Source organism: Lacerta agilis, chromosome 5 (genome assembly GCF_009819535.1).
Source record: "Lacerta agilis isolate rLacAgi1 chromosome 5, rLacAgi1.pri, whole genome shotgun sequence".
NCBI lineage: Eukaryota > Metazoa > Chordata > Lepidosauria > Squamata > Lacertidae > Lacerta > Lacerta agilis.
Genome location: NC_046316.1, coordinates 73,568,478 through 73,593,900, shown reverse-complemented (window position 1 = coordinate 73,593,900; position 25,423 = coordinate 73,568,478). Strand labels below are relative to the sequence as shown.

General features: G+C 41.3%; 1 protein-coding gene across 15 annotated transcripts in view; it reads right to left on the bottom strand.

Moving 5' to 3' along the window:
- Positions 1-25,423, bottom strand: part of MBNL1 (muscleblind like splicing regulator 1) — a 176,512-nt gene that overhangs the window by 117,937 nt on the left and 33,152 nt on the right. For 13 of the 15 annotated variants that reach the window (XR_004426678.1, XR_004426679.1, XM_033150453.1 and 10 more), the window contains exon 1: positions 19,178-20,065. The exons of 1 other annotated variant lie outside the window; for it this stretch is intronic. Coding sequence is in view for 11 of the 14 variants with exons in the window: in XM_033150453.1 (XP_033006344.1) it covers positions 19,178-19,351 (174 nt within the window). In the remaining 3 variants the exon portion in view is untranslated. Of the gene's footprint in view, positions 1-19,177; positions 20,066-20,359; positions 20,380-25,423 lie in introns of those variants that run through there. One more of the 15 variants, XM_033150467.1, reaches the window with a different exon arrangement.

Genomic DNA, 25,423 nt, shown 5'->3' with positions numbered 1-25,423 from the left:
ACAGGATGTATTTGGCAATAACTTCTATTTTAAGCTTATCTTGCCGTTTCTGTTTCTGTTTCTCAAAGCTGTGCCACAGAAATAGCAAAAAAAAAAAAAAAACACCTTTCCCATCTCACTTCAGAACTGCACTGCATGGGTTAACAGGCTATAGAGCTAATATTATTTGCAAGTCTGCTTTCTCCACAAAGACAGGGATAGTCTGACCCTGAACCCAAGTAAGTTGCTGTACCTCTTCTGATTGTAAATCAGAGAGCACAAAAGAGGACTTAATGGGGAAAACACAACATTACAGAGTGCAGGTAGCCTTGAACCTACCTTGATTTAAACCCAACCACCAAGTGATAGCGGAGAGCGCTGAACTCCTTCGTGGGGAAAGAATGTCCTCCCTAAAGGAAATTTAAGAGTGTACATTTGCTCTAAAGAGACCTCTTTAAGCTTATGTGCAGTTTCCCCCGCAAAGGAGTGGAACAAAATGCATGTCCTCAATTAGTTGCTGTTTGCTCTATATTTTGCACCAGTTTTGGGTTGGATTAAACCATCTTCCCCAACTGTTTTTCCTCTCTCAGATCTTCTATCTAGTGTAATTACATAGTTTTATTATTATCATCATTATCACCACTTGCAAAAGACAACAAATGCATAAATTAGTGCAATATTATGAATTCCTATGGGCACTTACTTGGGCATCAGTCTCACTGAACTCAGTGGGACTTGCTTCTAAGTAAACCTGCATAAGATTGCAATGTAGTTCTGATTTTCTTTTGCAAAAAAAGGGGGCCGAACCTACCATGACAGTTGTACCCATTTTTGCTTATGCACTGTGATGTAGCGGTTAGAGTACACTCATACCTCGTGTTACGAATGCTGCGTGTTGCGTTCGTCACGGGTTCCGAACGTGCCGAACCCAGAAGGTACCGAAACAGGTTACTTCCGGGTTCGGCGGTTCACACATGCGCAGACGCGCAAAATGACGTCAAGCGCATGCGCAGAAGCACCAAAACATGTCACGCACATGCACAGACGTGACGCTTCAGGATGCGGACCTTTCAGGTTACGAGCGGGGCTCCAGAACGGATCCTGTTCATAACCAAAGGTACCAATGTACAGGACTAGGGCATGGGAGACCCTGGTTCAAATCCCCACTCAGCCATGAAACTCACAGGGTAACCTAGGGCCCAGTCCTTGTCTCTCAGCCCAACAAACCTCACAAGATTATTGTGAGGGCATGAGGAGAACCATGCAGGTCACCTTGAGCTCTGTGAGGAAAGGTGAGAAATAATTGCACCAATAATTACATAAAATATGCCTGCACCATTCACATATAAAATGATGGGTGATCGTAGGGAGTCTAATGCTACCAAAATCTGAAACCACTAAAGGAAAAGGGATGACAATGGTAGAAGCAAAGGAAACTAACATGGAGAAGGGAATGAAGTTAAGCTCCCCTCACCTGAGCTAGCCATTTTTTGTGGCCATAAAAAAGATGACTCCCTCCCCCCTCACAGACACACACAAAACCTGGTTTATATATGAACAGAGTGCAAATGGTGAAACACTGATTTATTCAGGAAAATAGGATTAAGGAATATAAAAATCATATATCTTCTCTCATCTTTCTCCAGTTTTTAGAGTCCTCGTTTTAGTAACTCTGTGGCACAGAAAAGTATATAAGATTATATTGGTACCACATCCGATCTGGCCTTGGTTTATGCAGGAATATAGGTTTAAGGAACGTGAAAATCTGATTTCCTCTCTTTCACTCGCACTTTCATCTTCTCTAATTGTCAGAGTCCTCATTTGAATAACTCTATGACCTAGAAAGCTAGATAAAATTATCTCGGTACCTGCCCTATGAAACCCGCTCAGCACAAGTGGCTTAATTACTTATAACCATTTCCTTTTTAACCATCTATCTGCAACGTGGGTCGTAAATTAATAGAGCTGTCAGCCCTGACAAGCCACCCAAGGATTACAATCTTGCCATGGCATTATGAGTGGCTCTCACCGGTCTGAATACAACCGTAGACTTATCTTTTAAAAACATGTCTGGAACGGATTAGTTTTGCACATGGCAAGTAGATAAAGCGTCACAACAGAGTGTGCATCACTCCGAGATCTCTGACCACTCCGCATTTAACAGAATTAATCTGACTATGAGTGTGAACAATTTGGCTTCAGAGGATGATAACATTAAGGGCTTTGGAAATAACATCAAAAAAAAAATTCTAGTCTGGAATATAAGACTAAATGCCCAATTCAACTTTTTTTGGAAAGAGCAAATAAATCAGGATATCTGAAAAACAACATGCTGTATTTTTCGAACCAGTTTTTGTATTTAAAGGGAAACTTTAAGGAGTCACAATCTCCTTGACTTTGAACACAAATATATGCCAGACAAATGTAGGCTTTTTGCTCCAGTCTCCCTGTTTTGTCACTGTGCCCTTCAGCTGTTCCTTCATTACAAGCCATCTTAATATCTTAATATCTTAAAGGCAGAAACCATTTGTCTTACCCATCCCTCGTTCTTTAAAAACCCTCCTGCTTTCATTTTTCTCCCAGTTTTTAACTATGTCAGCTTTGCAGTGTCATTTTGTTCGGAAGTTCAATCTATAACAGCAGGGAATGCTGTTTGTAACAAAACTGCTAATGTTTTCAAATGTAAGTGCTTAACATCCAGTCACAAGGAAGATAAACAACTTCTGTGATTATTATATATAACCAGTGTGGTACAAATAGTATTATTATAGGGAAGCACAGAAAAACAAAAAACAAAATGTGTTAACCACAGAATGCAGTATCCTATGAATTTCAATTCTTTTTTTTTTTTTTTAATATGTTACCAGTCCTTATGACTGTCAAATATGCTTATATGTGTGTGGTCAATGCCTGGTGAAAACCTCAGAACCTGTAGGGGTTGTTGAGTGAGATTTACAGTAGTCACGAGGTCAGGGATCCAGTCTTTCAGGAATCTCCATTTTCAGTAGAAATATTCCACTAAAGAATAGGGAAATAGTTCCAAAAACCGGGGTGCTGCTACTGAAAAGTCCCTGCCTCACTTAGCCATCTTCTTCACTTCTGAATGTGGAGGCACCTGAAGATCACATGAAGATGCTCTTAACTTGAGTGCTATTCATGATGGCTATATACTACCTCCAGATTCAATGGCATGTTTCTGAGGACCAGTCACTGGGAAATAACAGCAGAAGAAGGCCCTTGCCCTCAGGGGCCCTTGCGCTCACGGTTACCCGCTGTGAGAAATAGGGTGCTCGATTAGATAGACGTTTGGTTTGATCCAACAGCATTCCATTTATAATCCAGTGGCTTCTGTACCACGTCTCCCTTCTTGCACCTCTCTGTGACACAGAAGGGATCTGGGAATAGGAATAATTTCTACATGTCAAAGAAACGTGCTGTTCTTGCAGCAGGATATATATACATATATTAGCACAGTGTTCACTAACTTTTTATTATTTCTAATAAATTAATTAATGCAGCATTTGAAATTCATTCAGTTCGGAACAATTAATGGATCTATTTTGCCACTGAACCGTTGTATTTTTATAACATTCCAAGTGCAGTTACTTGGTTACTCGCTATTGCTACGATTTTGTTGCTGAACAATCATATTCTTTGCAGCATTTCTCGTGGAGTCTAAGTCCTTGATGACTTACACAACATTCTGCGCTTCCAGATTTCAAGGAATGAAATCTGCTCCTATAACAATGCTCCCAACTCCAGCTTAGAACAACTTGGAGAAAAGAAAAGGGGTGGGAAGTTTTTTTTTTTGGGGGGGGGAGGTATCCAGATCAGACTCAAATGTGGTGAGTGGAGCTTCACCGTTGCAGCTGGGAATATTAACTCTGAAAATGGAATGTAGCAATTATTAGGGCTGGGTAAGAAGGGGTACACACAGCAAAAGTCACTGCAAAATTCATGTTCTAATTCTAATGAAAATGTGTACTCTTTGGCAACAGAATTGTGCAATGGTATAAGAGCTAGGGACGCGGGTGGTGCTGTGGGTTAAACCACAGAGCCTAGGGCTTGCTGATCAGAAGGTCGGCGGTTCGAATCCCTCCGACAGGGTGAGCTCCCGTTGCTCGGTCCCAGCTCATGCCCACCTAGCAGTTCAAAAGCACGTCAAAGTGCAAGTAGATAAATAGGTACTGCTCCGGTGGGAAGGTAAATGGAGTTTCCATGCACTGCTCTGGTTCGCCAGAAGCGGCTTTGTCATGCTGGCCACATGACCCAGAAGCTGTACGCCGGCTCCCTCGGCCAGTAAAGCGAGACGAGCACCGCAACCCCAGAGTCGGACACGACTGGACCTAATGGTCAGGGGTCCCTTTACCTTTACTATAAGAGCGTGCATGCTTAGATCCAAATGAATTTGATATGAAAGACTGTTGGGGATTTAATAACACCCACCCTCCAAAAATAACAAGGGGTGCCTGTTCCTCTCTTTACAATTATTTTAACCTTACCTAGGCTAGAAATCCTGTGCTGCTGAACATCTTTAAAGAGTTCACACAGAGAAGCTACTTGCAAATTACCATAAGGTTTCATTCTAGCTGCATGATTATTAGTCCAGCACTAGTGATCTGATGAAAGGCACCAAAGCTTATTAATCAATTCACAAAGGCATCTGTTTGGCTACTGTGAGAACAGGATGCTGAACGAGATGGGCCTTTGGCACAATCCAGCAGAGTTTTTATTATGCTCTTATCTATCACTCAGCTGGGGAATGCCATATTAGCTATTAGTAGCGATGGGGGAGAAATTTGATTCTGTTCACATTTAAAGGCAAATCTATCTAGCTCACGCTTTCCGAAATAATACATGAACCGGAACAAGGCCATCTTTTGAAATCCTCGCTCCTCCAGCCAAGGAATGTGTACAAAAATACATCTATTTAGGGTAGAGTGTGCATTTAAATGCATATATTAGTTAAAATATACAAAAATGAATTGTTTTAGGGGAAATTATTTTGCAAGTATGTGCCTATTAGGCAAAGCTGCTTACAAAAAAAAGTGTGTACTACAAGAAATCCACGTTAAAATATGGATGGTATAAAAACCTCGCGGTTGTTTACAAAATGAAAACTATTTAAAAATGAAATAGCGTGTGTGTATATGCACGCACAAATTAATTGAAACAGCAAATAATTAATTTAAAAAGCATTAAAATTGTTTTATTTATTTATTTGTTTTATAAAATATCTATACAGTTCTTCATTCGAAGATCACAGGGTGGTTTACAATATAAAATATGTTTCAGTTTCATGAAAGTGAGGTTACGGACTATGTTGCCCTAGCTCCATATTAGAAGTACATCTGATTTGGAAATGGATTTATGGAATTTCTCTTGAGTTCAAATCACTCCAATCAGACAAAGACAATGTGTTTAAATCACAGGGAAACTGTTACATTTTAAGTATCTCTTTTGAAAGTTACGAGCATGTAACAGCAATTTTAGCAAGAATATGAAGTTAAAAGGGATACTTGCTTAAGTTGCACTTGGCAGAAAACAAACATTTAAATAAAAGGACAATGTATCAATGTGTGTTCTCTTTTTCCATTTAAAGGAAACAGTAATTAAAGTGGAGCCGATTCTTATTCTGTTCCAGAAAATTATTTCAACATGTGTCTAAAAACCTCAGGAGACTAACCTAACAGTTTCAATGAAAATTTGCTGGATATCATAGGAAGCAATATTTGCATATGCAAACTGGTAAAGAAATCTCTAATTTACCTCAGCTGGTTCATACTATATCCATTAACTCGAGAAGCATCCCATACCTTTAACCACTGCATTTGACAAACAAGTGATATGGTTGACATAGTCCTGCACACAGAGCGCTTATTATATTCCACTAGACAAAACAGACAGGAGAAAACTTGCATTAATCGTACTCAAGAGTGAAAGCAAAGGAATTAAAAGTCGTTATTATTTAAGTTACTTGTCTATTCATTTCGGTCGGCCTATACTGAGTATGACTTCGGCTGGCTATCACTCAGAAGTTGTAGCATTGTGATCCACGCATTTTATTTCATGCCTGGAATACCCCACAACATTCCCTGTATAAAAAGATGAAACGGGAACTGGTTTGAATGAGGGCTACAGCATGTATTTATGTGGGTGGGTGACTTGAGGGGGGGGGGGGTTAACCCTTTCCCCCATGCTGCTTTCTCACTGGAAAAAAAACCACACACAAACCCCCCCCACACACACACACAAAAAAAAACAACCAACGACTGAGCTGCTATCTGCCGCCAAAACTGCTGTGTGAAGAAAATAACAGCTTCTGGGGGCATAGGGCAGTTGAAGATTGAGGGGCTGGGGCAATGTTTAGTGGTGAAATGACCAGTGGATTTGATTTAAATCAAATCAATTTAAATCACGATTTAAATCATGAGTCAGTAAGACTTGATTTAATTTTTTTTTACAGATAAGACTCATTCTTGCTGGTATAATCTTAATATTTACAACCAGATAAAGGTATCATTTTTGGAATAATAAATTTTCAGAGTAGTTTTTACAGTTATATAAAAAATTACTGATTTGGTTACACTATTAGAAATACATAGACAGATAATTGTGAAATTATCGTGAGGTTTAATAAGTTAACTGTTTACATTTGGACAACTTTTCTGCTATACGTTATTGGAAGGAGAAAAATAAACATTTCCTTAATAACAATTTAAACAATTTATTTAACTAAAACAATAACATCATGTATCCACGTTTGTTAACTGATGTGGTTAAACTTCTTTTTTTAACAAAAAAAACCTTAGACTGAGTTTTAGCACTCATGAAAAACTTAAAACAAATCCTTATTTCCTGATAAATAGCCTTTGGGTTATATTGTAACTTAAATAGAAAACTATCTTTAGAAAGATTTCTCCTCCAAAAGCATTTTTTTATTTAAAAAAAATTAAAAACTGATTTTTTAATATTTTCATTTTTAAAAATTGATTTTTATCCACCCTGGAAATGATAGAAGCACAGTCCCATAGAATTGTAGAGTTGGAAGGGAACCCGAGAGTCAACCCCCTTGCAATGCAGGAGTCCTGCCCGCAGCCGTCCCTGAGTGGGTTCGAACCACCAATCTTCTGGTTAACAGCCAGATGCACTGACTCATTGCCAGGGATGAATCCATATTACCTCTGCCCCAAACCTAGATCAAGGCTCCCCACTGCTGCTTTTTTAAAATGAGAAAAATGCAGAAAATCCCAAGCACATGATTCAAACACACATTTTAACCTAGCATATTATTTGACTGAAGATCTGTCTTTAGTGCTTTGTTTTGCCAAACTTGTTTGAAGGCAGTCTAGGTGGAATTTCAGGGCCTTGCCCACCCCAAAGAAGTGTTTTTTCAGACTTTAAGAGGCTTAATTTTGGGATAGATCCAACCCTATCGCAGTGATTAGCCTTTGCCAGATTTTAAATTTCTCCTGTTAAAGGAAACAGCATTTTTATTATTATTTAAAAGCCAGCAAGGGGGGGGGGGACTGCACTCCATATCTGGCATTTGTCCACCTACGTGACTAATTGATTTGGCTTAAGCGTTGTGTCTTTGAGATTCAGCACAAATTAAAAATAGATCTATTTCTATAGGGTCAGGTTACAGATATCAACTTTGCTCTTTGGTACTGGTGGACTGGGAGTTCCCATTTCAGCACAAATGCCACCACAGAGTACTCTGGGATGTTGTTCTGCCTCCCCAAAACGAATATATGCTTCTGATTTGACAAGTTTTACTCCAACAAAATTACTTGCCAGTGATGGCTCCTTCTCCAAAATTAGAAGAGCGAACCCAAACCTCTCACTGGCCTTCAGCAAAATCAAACTGCTGATGATTTTGGGCTAAGTAAAGTCAGATCCAAACTCTTAGAAGGGCAGTAAGTTACTATAAAGGGTTAGTATAAAATGTCCCTCATAAGCAGTAACATTTGAGTATGGTGTTACCTCTATTAATGGCTGTTCTAAAGCTCTTTGGCTGATTTAAGGACTCATGTCTCACATACAGTATTCCAAACTGAAGAAGCACTTGTTTACCTTTCAATGGGGGTGATCAGACAGCAGACTGAAACATATAGATATTTGGGTGAATTGCAGAAGATTAGTGAGGATTCCTGACTCCCCCAGTAGATCAACAATAGCAAAGGAAAATCCAAGGCAAAATAATAATAGTCAGCCAATAACCAACTGTGAAAACTCAAGCTCTACTTACCTGTAAAATATGAGCATTTAAATAGTCATCTTGGCCAAGTCTTTGTGCAATTCTGCTAGCCAGTTTTGTTTTGTTTATGAAATTTATATTGCAATACAACAACAACACACACACACACACACACACACAGAGAGAGAGAGAGAGAGAGAGAGAGAGGAGGGTGGGGGAAGGGAACCATTATGAAAACAGTAAAATTACAGAACACTACTTTGTATCTCCTATCTGTCCCGACACAGGTCAAAAATAATCATGTTGAAATAAAGGGAAAGGAAAAAGCTGAAAGGTTGACAACATTGCCACCAGGCAATTGGGGAGGTGACTGTATCCCAGACCAGGGGTGCCAATGCCAAAAAGGTCCTATAACGTCACGCAATTATGGTGTCATCAAAACAGACTCCATAACTCATCATAAAATACAGACAGGGAAATACAGGCAGAGGCATTCCTTCAGATAATCAGGTCCCAAACTGTTCAGAGTTTTATACATCAAAACCAGCACACTGAATTAATCTCTATAATGAACAGGCAGCCAGTATTTGGTGTCATAAGGTCAAGCTAATATGGCTCTGTGCAAAAAGGTTCAACAACACTCTAGCCACTGCATTCTGTACCAGCTGCAATATCTGAATGGTATTCAGGGACGGATCCACCATACAGAAATTGGCATATGCTGAACCGACAATATTCATGTGTTGTAGGAATCTTGGCCAGGGCAAGATAAGGAACAGGCTTTGACTTGATGTTACCAATATGATGCATGGAGGAGATGCAAGCGGGCAGCAGCCATGACATCTAGTTAAACCCACAGGGCAAACAGAACTTAATATGACTCACTTATGCTTGATGGCTTGACATTGCAACCCTAAAGAGAGTTGCTTGGAAGCGTGTCTTACTTGAATCAATGGGACTTAACTTCTGACTGAACACAACTAAAGACTGTGCTGCTAATCAGAGTTTCCTTCCTTTTATTTGCTCAGCGTGGCACAATAGCCCAAGTAACACCTGTGGGTCATGCTAAACGAGACCTATTTGAAAACAGATGCACTGTGAAACAGCATCAAAAATTGATGTTACACAAACATCTTGTATTAAGTACGTATCGGTTCCTGATTTCCTTTTCTCTTCATCACAATTTGTATTTGAGATCCAGCAAAATAATAATAAGAGTGTCTGTTGTTTGCCAGAATTTCTGTTAATTTAGGTTCCTACCATTTTAAGTGTATTCACTGTAAGTGATATATGCGGGATTAATATCCTGGGGGGGAAACACTCCCCCCCCTTTTTTTTTTTGCTCTGAGTTGGCTCACTATATGTCTCTTTGCTTTTTGCCCTGGCGAAGTTCACACTTTAAAATAATTCAGTCCTAAAACTTGACAGCAAGTATGCTAGCATAAGCTCAGCCTTTGTATTTTTGTAATGATGTGGACACTGAGAACTTAAGAGTCGACAAGCTCATTTCACGCCTGCAGTGTGTGACATAGTTTGGGGTGGGGTTGGGGGGGGAGAGATAAAGGAACAGCTTAAAAACTCAGCTGACCATGTTTAGTTTGAAGGAAGTGGGTGGAGGAAGCTCTATATACTCAGCTGATTACCCATCACTTGTGAAGCAGAAAGGACTTGCAAGATGTAAATAGAAAAACAACAGGCAGAGACACCAATATGCTGGTGCATGCTGTAAATTATGGAATCTAGCTGTCAGCACAGTACCCAACATGTCCTTTAGATTCCAGATTAGTCATTGTTTTGTTTTGTATGAAACTGATAACTAACCCATATGATTTCACGTTTACCCTGCCCTTCCTCCAAGGACTTAGGGTGCCATACACAGGTCTTGCTCCCCTTCTATCCTGTAAGGTAGGTTAAGATGAGAAATTGTGACTAGGCCAAGGTCACCTAGCAAGCTTTACAGCTAAATGTGAACCTGGATTTTCCCCTGCACAACAGTTTAACCGCTATTACACACTGCCTCTGCTCTGAGACACAACAAAGGCATGGAAATGATTTCCAGTGGCTAAAGGCCTTTTTGTGTCTCACTTGTACCTCAATATCCCATAAAAACCCATCTCTCCCTTCCTGCCATACGCCCTTGTTTGGACAAGCGATATGAGTTCTGATTCTAAATGCCCTTCCCTGGGAGCAAACCGCACTCCAAATAATGGCACTTATTTCTCAGTAGACATCAACAGGATCGAACTGTTTACCTTGTGTGAGCAGTGCAGATGCTAAGGAGAAACAGAAAAAAATGGGCAAAGAATATGGATATCCACCCCCCCCCCCCCGAATTTGTTTTATGTACAATGCTCAGAGCAAGTTGCTGATAAGAACTACACAACTTTCAGAAGACATCTGAAGGCAACCGTGCATCAGGATGTTTTTTATGTTCGACATTTTATTATGTTTTTATATGTGCTGGAAGCCGCCCAGAGAGGCTGGAGGAACGCCGCCAAATGGGCAGGGTATATACAATATAAGTAATAATAACAGTACACATACAAACACTTTTTTGAGCCTCCCAGTGCAACCGTTATATATGTCTGATTCCTTTCTGTTTAGAGCCTAGGAGAAGCAAAAATGAACTTAATGCTAAAGAGCAAGCACGGTTCAGATGGTCAGGAAGTTACTTGCACTTTTAACCAAATAGGGGAATATCAATCTCCACGCCCCAGTTATGTAGTCTATTCCATTCCTAAAGTGGAATAATAACAGCAAATTTATCCAAGATGCTGGAAGCTAGTCAGCTGCCAACCAAAATGGTGTCACCTAGTTAAGTCTTTTTAAGTAGTTTACTTTTTAAGTAATTACTGTACATGACTCTCCGGGACGCGGGTGGCACTGTGGTCTAAACCACTGAGCCTAGGGCTTGCCGATCAGAAGGTCGGCGGTTCAAATCCCAGCAACAGGGTGAGCTCCCGTCGCTCGGTCCCTGCTTCTGCCAACCTAGCAGTTCGAAAGCACGTCAAAGTGCAAGTAGATAAATAGGTACCGCTCCGGCGGGAAGGTAAACGGCGTTTTCGTGCGCTGCTCTGGTTCGCCAGAAGCTGGCCACATGACCCGGAAGCTGTACGCCGGCTCCCTCGGGCAGTAAAGCGAGATGAGCACCGCAACCCCAGAGTCGTCTGCGACTGGACCTAACAGTCAGGGATCCCTTTACCTTTACCTTTACATGCCTCCCCAATTTGTCTGATGCCGCTCTCAATTCAACTTTTGCATACACAGTATGATGGCCATCATGTGGTGAAAATCGCACAGACTTCAATAAAATTCAAGCATGGGTAACAAAGGTTTAGTAGTTTAGTCCTAGCAAGAAAAAAATTTGAGGTCCATAAGTAAAAGTGTTCCTGCACATTGGAACAGAAAACAGCAGTTAGCCCCCTGGGAAGTAACAAGGTAGACCTTAGAGTGAATGAAGCTTTCGAATGTTTTAAGCTGAGGCAAGCTGAGTTTTAACGGGAGGCAATTCCTGCTGCAGTTCAAAGAAACAAAATTGCACTTCCACAATTTGTTTCTTGACCACCAACCAAATAAAGCTTGCGCTACCATGAAATTAGGCAAAATCAAATTGTTCAAAATTGTTGCTTCTTTTCATCCCACAAAACTTACATAATTTGAAATGATATTTTAAAGGGGATCTTCTTCCTTTGAGAGGCTGAATGCGAATATTAAACAAGCTGACCTCAGGAATTTATTGTGCTAGATGGAATTTTCTACCCCATAGCTCGGTCCCTTAGCCACTTCACTGGGGGTAACCAATGTGCGGCCCCTCCACATGTTGTTGGGACTACAATTCCCATCAGTCCCTGCAAGCATGATGTTGGCTACCCCTGCACTATCCCATACCAGCCAGTTCAGCTACAGAAACTAAACCAATTAGCAGTGCCTTAGGCCTTTTCTATCTTCTTTATGTGATCCTTCCAAGTGGAGATCCCAAGGATCGAACCTGGCACCTTCTACATGCAAAACATCTGTTCTACCACCAAGATAGATTCCCTCCCTGTTTTTTTTTAATCAATTCACTTCCCTCACTCCCTCTCTCTCACACACACACTATATACAGGGTGAGTCCTTTAAAAGAGGCCCCGTGGATACAGAGTACACATGTTCCATGGGGCTTCTTTTAAAAGATTTACCGTGTGTGGTGTGTGTGTAGGTTTCAGTAGGTTGCCATCTAAAAACTGCATTTTTATCTTTGAACCAAATGCCCCTGGTCCATAGAGAATATGAAATGCAGTGGTACCTGGGAGCATAGCCAAAGACTGAAACAGCACAGCCGAAGGTTCTGCCATTTCACAGGGTCTCCTCAGAAAGTGTTTGCTTTGCCTGCTACAGTATTCTAAAAATAGCAAAAGCATATTGGCCGATATCCATCTTGCACTCAAATGCAGCTGCTAGACAAGAACTACAAACATTCTGCCTTACCTTGAACACCTTTTATCAGACCGGAGAGCTTGCTAGATGTTTATTTTTATTTTTTTAACCTAAACAAGTCACATATATATATACTCTCTCTCTCTCTCTCTCTCTCTCTCTCTCTCTCTCTCTCTGAGTAATAACTGGTTTCCCCCCTATTAACACCCTCATAACATAGGCACGCTCAAACCTTCAATGTCCTTTCCAATATGAAAGGCCTTTAGAACTAATTTACTATTATTTTCATATGCATTTTAGAGGTGGTTAAATGTTCTTATAACTGTTTAGATTAACGGTTTTGTAACTGTTTTTCCTACTGCGGTGTTTGTACAGAAAATATACCTCACATAAATGTAATCATCACCAAACTTTTTAGTTCATGATATACAACGTATAGCTTATTTTGCAATATACACCTTATTTTTACAGAAACGTTTTACTTGCTGTTCATTTTCAACAGTTTAAGTTCGTATTATTATTATTTTTCGCCATGAGGCAGAAAAGACCTCAGAATACAACCTCATTTTTTCCCCTTTAATTGCCCGAAAGCCTGCATAATAAATAACACCAGTAATCTCTACTTACATTAAAGCTAATTACAAACAGGGGGTGCAGGTGTATTTATTTTCCTGCTGGGAGTAGGAAAGAAATTCGGTAACAATCCTGGCCTATAAAGGGGTTCAGAAAGATTCTAAGGCAGGACATAGACTGTAAAATATTAAAATGCTTACTTATTAAAAGCTTGGAATTGCCTGCTTTCGACTCCCGTATGTCAGACATCTCAAGGTGCATGCTAGCAATGTTTCAGCCAATGCCATTCATGCTTTAGCAATGTTCAGATTAGACTACTGCCATACTCTCTACATGGGGCTACCTTTGAAAACAGTTCAGAAATTTCAGCTTGTGGCGAGAACATGGCAGCCTGCCTGCTGACAGACACGGATAGGATCTCTCATATTTCACCTATTCTGAGACAGCTGCACCGGCTGCCAATTCGTTTCTAAGCCCAATTTGAAGTCCTGACCTTTACAGTCCTAAACAGCTTAGGTCCTGATTATCCCGGGCAACATCTTCTCCTATTACAAACTTACACACACACACACACTTAAGATCTTCTGAGGGTATCCTGCTCCAGATTCTCTCTTATGGAGAGGCTAGGTTAAGCCTCTATAAGGAACAGAGCCTTCTTGGTGGTAGCTTCGATGCTCAAACATTCTTCCAAGAGAGGTCAATTTAGCCTCTCCGCTGCTATCCTTTTCAGAACAGTAAACTTTAGTTTTCGTTGTGGTTTATTAGGATTTTATTAAATTTGTTTTATTTGCCGATTACCTTTCTTTTTTATTTTATTTTTTTGTAAATCATGCATCACTATAAATAATCAGTATGCATATGAAGACACATAACTTGGTACCGGTTACCCCACTACTAACTTGTTCCATTTGGTGAAAAACGTGCTCTGCTAAACTATTATGGAGTCATATAAGTTACCGGTATATGAGTGTGCTGAGGTTATTGGTGTCAAATAACCACTGATTCCTCTAGTCCAGTGATGCCTACATATTTTGCTGACTTACAGCCCTGGTCACTAAGGTATTGGCCAGATGCCACGGACTGAACTTAGGACCTTCTCTATATACAGTATGGGCCCAACCACTGAGCTCTGGAGCTTTCTGCATAAATTATTGCACTCTGGCCACAGGGAGGAGAAGAAGAGCTCTACAATTTAATCCAGTGACCTGAGATTGATAGCCGCATGGATCAACCCCAAGAGACAATTCTTAAGCTTTAACGTTTCAAAATATCCTGCATTGAGTTGAAAAGATTCATAATGTGCTTGAAAGAAATCTTCTGATTCTGTTCCATCGTTTGAAAGTATACTCAGGCTTAATTAACATGTGTGTTAGCACATTTGCCAAGCTTTTCATTCCCCCTCCTGGAGATATATATATATATATATATATATATATATATATATATGCACATGCCAGTAGGGAGTCATACATGTGATGCACTAACTAAGCAAATGAGTGAAAGTAATTTGCTATGGTGTTAAAATGGGAAATATCTGGGGATTGCATCTGTCTTCAGGATTCAGAGTCTTCCAAATAATGAGTTCTCTCCAAGGACATGTGTTCATTACCAATTTATGCCAGAATATGCTGGTCGAGGTTAAATGATAATCTTATTTATGTGAGAGTAACGATGCACAAACACACATCTGTTGGATTCACAGCTTTTCTGTATTATAGCACAGTTGGTTAGAGCTTGGCGTTGATAACGCCAAGGTTGCAGGTTCGATCCCTGTATGTGACAGCTGCATATTCCTGCATTGCAGAAGGTTGGACTAGATGATCCTCAGGGTCCCTTCCAACTCTACAATTCTGTGATTCCATTTTTTACATTTGCAACACATCTTTTAGGAAAATGTCTTAGAAGCATAGCTGTCAACTTTTTCCTTTTTTAAGGGTAATTCCCTTATTCCAAATAGGATTCCTTGCAAGAAAAGGAGAAAAGTTGACAGCTATGCTTAGAAGTTGGCTTGCAAAACACTGGAAAAACAAATTTTGTATGGTCAATCAAAATCAAAATAAAGTCACACTATATTGTGTGTGCGTGGATTTTCAATTTCACCAGACTCTGAATTCTGGGCATGACAACTCTATCATTGCTTACTGGGTGCTAGTTCTAGGGTGGTTGTGGAGCCTCGAGTAAGATACCGCATTAACTTCCATGCATGGTGGGAGCTCAAAAACTAGAATCCACTCTAAGAAGTCAAGCTGAGGTCTCCTTTGCAATTCCTCCTCCCAACAGCACACTTGTTCCCATGAGTAGACAACTCCCATAAGCAGTTAAACCAGCCTTGTGAATAGTTCCATAAAAAGCAAAATTTCGTGATCAAGGGACATAAAATGTTTAATTATAGTTTGACTGCAGCTGCACACCATTTGTGGCCTAACACAATATTCATTTTGTGTCCTATTCAACATTTTAAAGCAGGTGTGAGGAACCTTTGGCCCTCCAGATGTTACTGAGCTATAGTTTCCACCATCCCTGGCCATCAATTATATTTGCTGGTGCAGATGTGAGTTATAGTTCCACAACATCTGGTGGGTCATGTCTTCCCCACACCAGTTTAAAAGTTTCCATGCTTAGGCATCGAGACATCATCCATACTTGCCACAGAAGACTGAAGTCCCCTTCAGGCTCAACAGGGGAACAGGAGCAGGGATGCTGTTATCTGAACTAGCCAGGTGTTAACTGATATTCAATCACAGTCAGTCCATTATTTAGAGCTGTCTTGCCAAAAATGACAACTAGACATTTCATTTTGGTGACTGTAACCTTGGTTTAAGGAGCCATTTGGAGTCTGCCTTATATATCTGAGTTTCTAACACAGATCTCATCCCTTCCCTGTATAGTTTGTGCTTTGTTTCATTTTGCATTGAAAATCCACGTTTTTAAATGGATGAGAGTATGGTCCGAAGGCACTTACCTTGCTGGTGCTAAGAACGCCTGAGCCTGGGGCAAAGGAAGTTACCTTATATAGAGTCGGAGCAATGCTCCACCTAGCTCAGTACTAGCTACACTAACTGCCAGCTGCTCTACAACGTTTTAGGCAGGAATCTCTCCCCAGTTCTAACTGGGGATGCCAGGGATTGAACCTGGGGTCTTCTGCATGAAAAGCAGGTGCTCTACCACTGAGCTACAGCCTTTCCCCATTCCGATGTCAGGAAATGGCCTCTCACAAGTAGGACCCTGGCAGAGACACATGCCCGACTGGCATGTTCCCTCCTTCGTGGACGATCGTTCGGGAGCTTCTCATAAGCTTCTCCAGCCCGAACATCACAGCAGCTGATGTGGGAGGTCATCAGCACACTTACTGGATCCGCAGAGGTTTGCACAGTCGTGTAACAGACCACAGCAACTCAGCATGTAGGCTAATCTACTTTATTACATACAGGTATAATACACACAGAGCACTCCATCATGGCTCCCTCTCTGTCTAGCATCAGGCAGCAAAGAAAAAGAACAAAAGACAAAAGTCCCACTTCAGGGAACACAGTAGACAGCATCCTGTCTTCCGTCACTTCCCACTTCCCACTCTGTGGAACACCTGGAACACCGAATGAATGGAAGACACCCCAGAAACCACGCGTTTCACCTTGGGTTCCGTAATGGATGAGAAGTGAGATACAAATATGAGAAAACAAATCGCTTGTTTTATTTCACCACTGTAAGTTGCTCCAAGATTTCAGCAGAACTGAAGGGGAGGATATACAATTTTATAAACAAATAAAATGTTTGGGGGTGGGGAGGAAAAGAAACAAACTCTCTCGTAGTCTGCAAAAGCTTCCAGTCAGGCAAAAGCTATTGAAACGGGTTTGGAGCAGGGCTGGTGAGAGTCACAAAGACCCAGATAGAGAAGCTTGGAGGGCCACATCTGGCCGCTGGGGCTGACACTCCTTACCCGTGGCCTATGGCTAAGGTGTAGTATGGGTGTTTTTTATCTGCCCTTTGTGCTGCATCCCTCGGTCATTGCAACAGCGCTTGCACAATGATCCCCTTAATCAAATGAATGGAAGTTACCTAGCAGCAATGCTTAATGGAGAGCTTTCCTAATCCTTAAGAATGGCTATAGTTGCCAAGCAGCAGAATGAAACGACAAATCCTTGGCTCACTAGCTTTGGCAACCAAGGCTCCCGGGGCCAATAAAATTGGGCGCTAGCTATGGAGCATCCGAAACAGCAATAGATATATAGATAGGCAGGCAGGCAGGCAGATGATCATCACTCCAACATGACCTATGTGACTGACGAGTGGTATTACAACGTTATTCTACAGCAAGAAAATCTAAGCTGACCTTGAGTGTGGTATGGCCAAATGGCAAGACACAACCCACAACATGCCTTCAGCCGCCCAAAGCAAACACAGAGCATGAGAATTTACTTTTCTCACAGTTCCGGCGACTGCTGTCCAGTCAGTCAGTATGAACAAGTCCAGTCATAAACGAGGCAGAGTTGAACATTTGCCCCTTCGCAGTCTAATTCCAAGTCCAAATATTTGGCTGGAATGGCAGCACCTATTTGTTTTTAAAAACAAGCAAACATACATATTTCTCCTTCAACTTCCACTTTGTCCAGCCATAGGTTCATCAATTACAGGCATCACTTATATTAGACATGTGTGCATGACTCAACCACGTATCGATTCTCACTGCTCTGTAACATGCAAAAGCCATCCTGGCTACTCAACCAGATTCAGAACCCTAAATGAAGCCTAATACTAAATCAGTTCAGTTCATTTAAGTCAATCAGACTAAGCAATTTGAAATTCAAGCCCTTTGCCTGCATGGACTGTGGAAACATGAGGTCAAGGTGCATTGAACATAAGCCTGTGCATTTTTACTTGGAAGTAAATTCCACCATGTTCAATGGGGATTACTCCCAGGTAAATGCATGCTAGACTGAAGCCCTAATCTGTAATGCTTAGGAACATATGCCTTATGCCAGACCACTGGTATATCTAGCTCAGTAATTTCCAACGCTGAATGGCAGAGACGCTACCAGGGTTTCAGACAAGGAACAATTCCAGCCATACAGATGCCAGGGAGTGAACTTGAAACCTTCTGCATGCAAAGCAGATGCTCTACCACTTAGCTACAACCTGTCCCCCAAATAAACAAGTCTGGGATTTCAAGCATGGTAAACTAGGGCAGAAGATAAGTCTCACGCCTGACTGATGAAAGCAGAAACATATTTGAAAACAGCAGTTCTAAGCATCATCTATTTTTCCTGAAGCAGTAATGTATCCATAGAGCATTAGCTATAGTTCTCTTTCATAAGTGCAGAAACATGGTTTTCAAACAGGCGATCCTTTCATAAGCTGAGACTTATACAAGTGATCTTTTAATTAAGAATTTTAGTGAAATGTTAACGGAGAGAAATTGTGACTGCTGACCTACACACAACGACTATCTAGGTATGCTCTCAGCACCAAGCAATTGTTCAGAAGACATGGCCTTTAGTTTGAGGATTCTATTTTTTCACTTTAAACACACAGAGAGAATTATCCGTTGAAATTTTTCTACAAAAGAAAAAAGCAGAAGCCTTTCATGTCCTAATGACTAACAAATTTATTGCAGTAAGTGCTTTCAGAGTAGATAATCCCAGCCTTTAACAGTTCAGACCTGAGTTTATCTTTCAGTCCTAAATGGTGTAATGTATTTGCTTTTTGCAGTTCTATGGACTAACGCTCTTCTGAGGTTCACAAAATGGTGCTTCTTAACATTCCAACTTAAAGACACACTGTAATTCTAAGGTAAGGATGAAGGAACTATAATAAACTGCAAGAAAACAGCCTAGCCCGTCTGAAAATGCCCACACACTCTCCTGCCTTAAAGCATAATTATTTAAAACCCACAACCTCATTAATAAGATTAAAAAATAGCATCCCTTAAAATTCAAAATTGCTTCAGTGATTACAACTGTTTCAGTCATTATTTTTGTCTTAGCTTTGAAAAGAATGGTAATATTTACTCACTTTCAATGAATCAAAGCAGGCGATTACTCGTCCATTTTCAACTTGGCAGCTTTTCGATGGATGTGCAAATTTACATTCCGTATCTGGACGTGAGCAAGTCCCTCTTTGGAACTCACGACACACTTCCAGTGTTAGCCATTTTGTGTCCCGGATTGGTGTGACACTTACAGCCATGTTTAGATTTTTATTTTTTTTACAGGTAGTTAAAATTGTCAATGAAACAAACAAATTAAAAAAAAGGAGAGAGAGAAGAGGCCAAACTGATAAGACTGGAAACGATGAAAAATGCCACCTTCAAAATGCTTCCCCCAAAGCCCCAAAGCCCAACGTTAAAAGATGTAAAGTTGTGTTGTCGCAACAGCAAGGAATAGATTTCCCACTAGAAAGTCACAGCACGAAACTGTCAATCAGAAGAGGGGGTTGGTTTTGGAACTTAAGGTCGTCAGAAAAATGAGCATTTAAACGTGTGGCCTGGAATGAGCCTTGTGCTCTCAGTAAACCATCCTTGAGTGCCAAATTGGGAGGCCAAAATGCAACCAGCAGTCCCTTCAACAGAGGGTTTCCAAGCTGCTCTCAGGAAAAAGTTGCCTGAAAAGGGGAATCTCCACACGGCTGAATTTGCAATTGTTATTATTAATTTTATTATTGAGATTTTGATTTGTTCAATTTTTTTTTTTGGTGTGGCGCAATTGGTTACGATTAGTTTGGCACAGGCAGATGCAGCAGTTTAAAGAGATAAATCAAGGAACGGTTTATTTTGCTCCTCCTCTCTTTGATTTTTTTCCTTTCTGACAGAAGATTATCTCACTTTTCCAGCAAACTTTTGTTGTTGTCGTTATGCTTAATTTCTAAAAGAATAACTAAAGCAGCCTAGGGGCAACGCCTGATGGCTTATGAGCTTTTTTTTTTTTGTTTTTTTTTTTGTTGTTTTTTTTTTTTGGTTTTTTTGTATTTTTCCTTCTTCCTCCTCCTCTCTTTCTCTTTCTCTTGGTGATTATAAGTAGGAATGAGGGGAGGGGTGGCTGGGCTAGAAGTGGAGAGTGGATGAGCGGTCGTCGCAGTCTAGCTGGCAGCAAGCAAGGCAAACAGAGTCTGCTCTAGAAGCGGTTCCAAGCAGCAGAGACGTCAGGAAAGGCACTTCTTAGTACCAACCTGTAGAAAAAACAGATACGTTAAATTTACCAAGCAGCATTTCACTGATGTCTCACAGCATAATCATGTCGCCATGTGCTCCTTTCGTCTTACTACTCTCTACACAGCATGATTCTCTCTCTCTCTCTCCCCCCCCTCCCTTTCTCGGCTCAAAACAAACAAAAAAAAAAACACTTACAGTGCAGCATATTGCAGCCGGCCATCGTGGACTTATTAAAAGGGGCCGTCCTCCCCTTCTGAAGCAAGGCATGATGATAGGGAGATAACCAATCACAGACAGTGTTGCAGCAATATTCTGGGCAGAAAGCCAGTCGTGTGGGCTGTCTTATGAAAGGTCGCGCCTGTCAGACGTTCATTGCTATGCTATAAGCAGAGAAGACGTCCATCAGATGCGACTTTATTCCACTGCAAGAGGACGACCATGTGGGTTTTGAAATTTACCCAACATGCAGCGAGTGGAATAAACCATGTTAGCTTCCCCCCCCCAAAAAAAACAGCTTCCAACTCCAGCACCAAGTGCCTGCGTGTCAGGCAGAGGAAAGGGGGTGGGCTGCAGAGCAAGGGGGGGGGGTGGATAAAAAGGAAAGCAGGAAAAGCAGCAAGCTTCCCAACGCAGATCACATTTAGGCTGCTTTTCTCCCTTGCTTGCATCGAAGCCCAGAGCACGCCTACTGTATCTGACAGATGAATATAAAATGGAAAGGGGTGTTCACAAATGGTACAGTCTCCTGACCTATCCAGTTCACTTCCTTCTAAACCATAAGCCCTGCCTCCTCTACAGAAAGCAGCACGACTTCTCTCTCTCTCTCTCGCTCTGTTTAAAGTGCTGGAAACTATTCCGTTCAGTCAGCACAGAGCCTGCCAGTAGATCCCAGGCAGGTTAGGAAGGATAAAAATGCCTTCCAGAGGCAGAAGCCTAGGTCACGGAGGGAGCAGTGGGTATCTTCAGCCTGCCCGGACACCTCCAAAGCCAATCTCAGAGGGGATAAAGTGATTCCACCACAGTCACCTTAATATAAGCAGGCAATCTGGTTTTAAGCAACACGATATGCTTCAGGTCGACACTTCTGACTTAAAGCGATAGCCTACGGTTTTCTGAGGCTCATGTTCACACCAGAACCCAGCTCCCAGGGGCTCACGTCTTAAAATGGCTTCTTTAAGAAAAGAGTTTGCTTTGCACTATACTAGTCAGGATACTCTCTGCCAGAAAAAAAAAAAAGAGAGAGAGAGAGAAGAGAGAGAGAGAGAGAGAGAGAGAGAGAGAGATGAAGATGGTAATGATTATATTCAGAGAGGCAAACAACTGCGGTATTTTTCCGGCCCGTGGGAGAGAGAAGAGCTGTTGTAAATTTCATAAACCAAATTAATCTGACGAGACTTTCACAAGATTGCATGGTTTTGTTCCAGTTTAGTTAACTCAGAAACGCAGAGGGTGTTTTCACAAGCGCTGAATTTGTTCCTTAGGATTTGTTCTCTCTCTCTCTCAGAAAGCTCGGAGCACCCTTTGCCTGCCCAATTATATTCTCTAAGCATGGGGGAAAGCACAGTGATTTCTACTTGCAGGTGCGTATTTTAATCCTTATGTATGGAAGTGCCTTTAGGTATCCTTGCAACAGCCATCAGAACCTAAAGATGGGATCAGAAAGAGGCAAGCCCAGAACAAAGTCCAACCACCTGAGGAATACCACTGGCCATCTGCAGCCAATTCTAGGCATGAGAAATGTATGAAGGGGCCGCTCCTAGCCACACACCTGAAACTACTAGCAGAATCCTGGCCTGAAGGATTCTGACTTGCCATGTGAGCCACTACACTAGCTTCCTGGGAGGTGGGTCACTGTTGCATGCTGGAAGAACAGGGACGAGGCAATGTGGAAGTCTGGTGGTGTAAACCCACTGGCAAAGCCAATCCTGTGTTCCTGATGGTGCATTTGCACTATGCTGGCCTTACTGCCCTTTCCTGTCTCCCTCCCCCCCCCCCTTGTAAGCAGCAGCAACCCTCCTCCTGGAAAGCTAGCATAGTGCCTCCAAACCACCCATCTCCTGCTCTTCCTCAAGGGGCCCCTCCAGTAAAACGAGTTAAGGACTATTCTAATAAAAATGAATTACTATGCCATCTTTTCCCCAGTACATCTACACAACCAAGAAAACGACGAACATACTAGTCTTGCCTGATGCATCAGGCGATATTCAAATTTCTTCCACCATTCCAGCCCTCACACATTTCAGTACAGTGCTAATACGTAGCTCAGTTGGCTAAAGCATGGTGCTGATAATGCCAAGGTTGCAAGTTCGATCCCCATAAGGGGCAGCTGCATATTCCTGCATTGAAGTGGGTTGGACTAGATGATCCGCAGGGTCCCTTCCAACTCTACAATTGTATGATTCTATGTCTGCTCAAAAGCAAGTCCCACTGAGTTCAGTGGGGACCACTGCCAGGGAAGTGGGCAAAAGATTGCAGCTTTGCAGTGCAATTTTATACATGCCTACTAAGTAGTAAGATTTATGAAGTTCAAGGTGCTTAAGTACACTCTTCCCTAAGCCCCTGAACTCAATGGCACTTACTTCTAAGTAAACACATTTGATTTTGCTCCTAACCTCTTATAAAGACAAGGAATCAAGAAGATAAAACAGTGAGACTGGGAGATTTTTAACCTTGCTGTCTTTAGTATTTTGATTTCTTGGAGCAAAGTAAAATGAGGAATGTTCGCCTCTCCTCCAGTGGTCTCCCACCCCACCACCCCCAATTAAAAGCCATAAATTCAGCACAAACCAGCTAGGACACAGAAATCCTCTGTGATTAGGTGCAGAGCATGCCGCAATCAGTCTTGGCATGTTATTGGAATTTGGTCTGTGAAAACACCACCCCAGTTCCAGATTCATCAATCCAGAAACCTCCTTCAGTCATTCATCAGTGGAATCACCATGCCACTCTTTAAATGCTCTTTGGAAGAGGAGATAAAAATCTACCTTTTCTCAAAGTTACAGCGTGCAAAGTCACAAGCGATCAATATTACACGACGTAAGAGGTTGCTAAAGGAATAGCAATTTCTGGATTTTATTTATTTTTCACTTTTTCTAGCAATCCTTTTAGTTCATTATGTCTACTGCTATGGAAATCATTACTTTCTCTTTATCTCAAAATACGCTATAAAACACATACAATGCTCTTCAGAAAAATAAGTTGAAAAGAGACATGTGTTTTTGATTACCTGCTTATCGCCACAATAAATATACCATAAATGATTGATCGCAAGAAACTGTATATGTTGTTATCCATTTAATAAGGATCTCCAACATTTCTGTAGCAAGATTCTGAATACTAAAATTAACAATGCACATCCTACTTTGGTACAGTGGTACCTCTGGTTATGTACTTAATTCATTCCGGAGGTCCGTTCTTAACCTGAAACTGTTCTTAACCTGAAGCACCACTTTAGCTAATGTGGTCTCCCACTGCTGCTGCGCCGCCAGAGCACGATTTCTGTTCTTATCCTGAAGCAAAGTTCTTAACCTGAAGCGTTATTCTGGGTTAGCGGAGTATGTAACCTGAAGTGTATGTAACCCGAGGTACCACTGTATTTACCCACTGCCAAGTATTTCATGCAGCAAATAGATACATACTGCATGGATATATGCGGCTATGGCAAATAATTATAGGGCAAAACCAACTCCACCCTGTTCTTTGAACAGCACAGCACATTGTTATTGATCAGCAAATTCAAGGTGTTAGTGTTAACCTTTAAAACCCCTAAACAGATAAAGATTAAACAGTGTTACATTGCTAGCTTGTTTAATGTATTAGTCACAATACATCAAAATGGCAGCAACGTTGTTATTAGTTGGTGAAGTTGTTTCAAAGAATGGTGGTGTTATTATTTATTTTTGCATCGGGAATGTTCGTTGTCAATAACAGCAGTAGGTTTTTAAAAAAAATAAAAATAAAAATATATTCCTAAAGAAATCTATCCCTTATTGAACTGGGTAAAGGACCCCTGGACAGTCAAGTCCAGTCAAAGGCGACTATGGGGTTGTGGCACTCATCTTGCTTTTAGGCCAAGGGAGCCGGCGTTTGTCCACAGACAGCTTTCCAGGTCATGTGGCCAACATGACTAAACCGCTTCTGGCACAATGGAACACCATGACGGAAACTGGGACCCCCCCAGGAACTACAGCTAGGGCCTCTAACCTGTTCAATACCTCTTCACATGAGGTACATCACACACACCACTGTGTTGTTTTAAGTGGCTAACAGACATGGTGGGTGTTTGTTTTTTCCAAACAGCTATTACCTGATTGTTCTCTTTTTGCTGGTGTATCTTTTGTGCCTTCATTTCATTAGCCATCTTGGGATTCTGTTTGGGGTTTGGGGGTTTGATGTCCCCATCTGTAGTTTTTAATGGGGATTGCCATATATTTCATTATTGTCAACCTGTTTTTGTAAGCCTCCACCCTGAATTTTATTTGAAAAGAAGGGAAGGTATAAGATTTCAAAAACATAAATGTTAAACAGGGACAGTAACAGAGATAACGGTTTGAACCCTTCCAATGAGGTTCATTGACAATTAGTGCTCAATCCCATAAGCCTGAGAATACAAGACAAGAAGTATACTAAGCAGACTTAGGGTCTAACCCAGGAATGACTAGCATGTGACTGTGGATGTTGTTGGATTCCAGCCCCCATCCTCCTCAACCAGTATGGCCAACGATTGGAGATGAATGGAATAGTAGTTCAAAAACCTGGATGGCTGCAAGATAGCATCCCCCTGCCTGTTCTAGCCCAATATCCTGTTCCCAACACTGATCAACCTCCAGGATGCCCACAAACGTTAAAATTGAAATTTATTTCAAACACCCAGCTACAGATGTATATCAAAGTGTGTGGAGCTTCCACTATTTCATAAGCTGCTCCTCTTTGACCACATCTCAGCTTCCTAGTTTAGACCATGCCGTTTTTCTGCCTTCTGCCTCTGAGCTTGTTGCACTGATTGGTTGTGCCAGTGGACAATGATACAACTCCCTAATTATTTCTGCACTTTTAGCAAGCACTGGCCCTTTTGCCATGGATCCACTGCTGTGTAGCCTCCCCTATCCCTT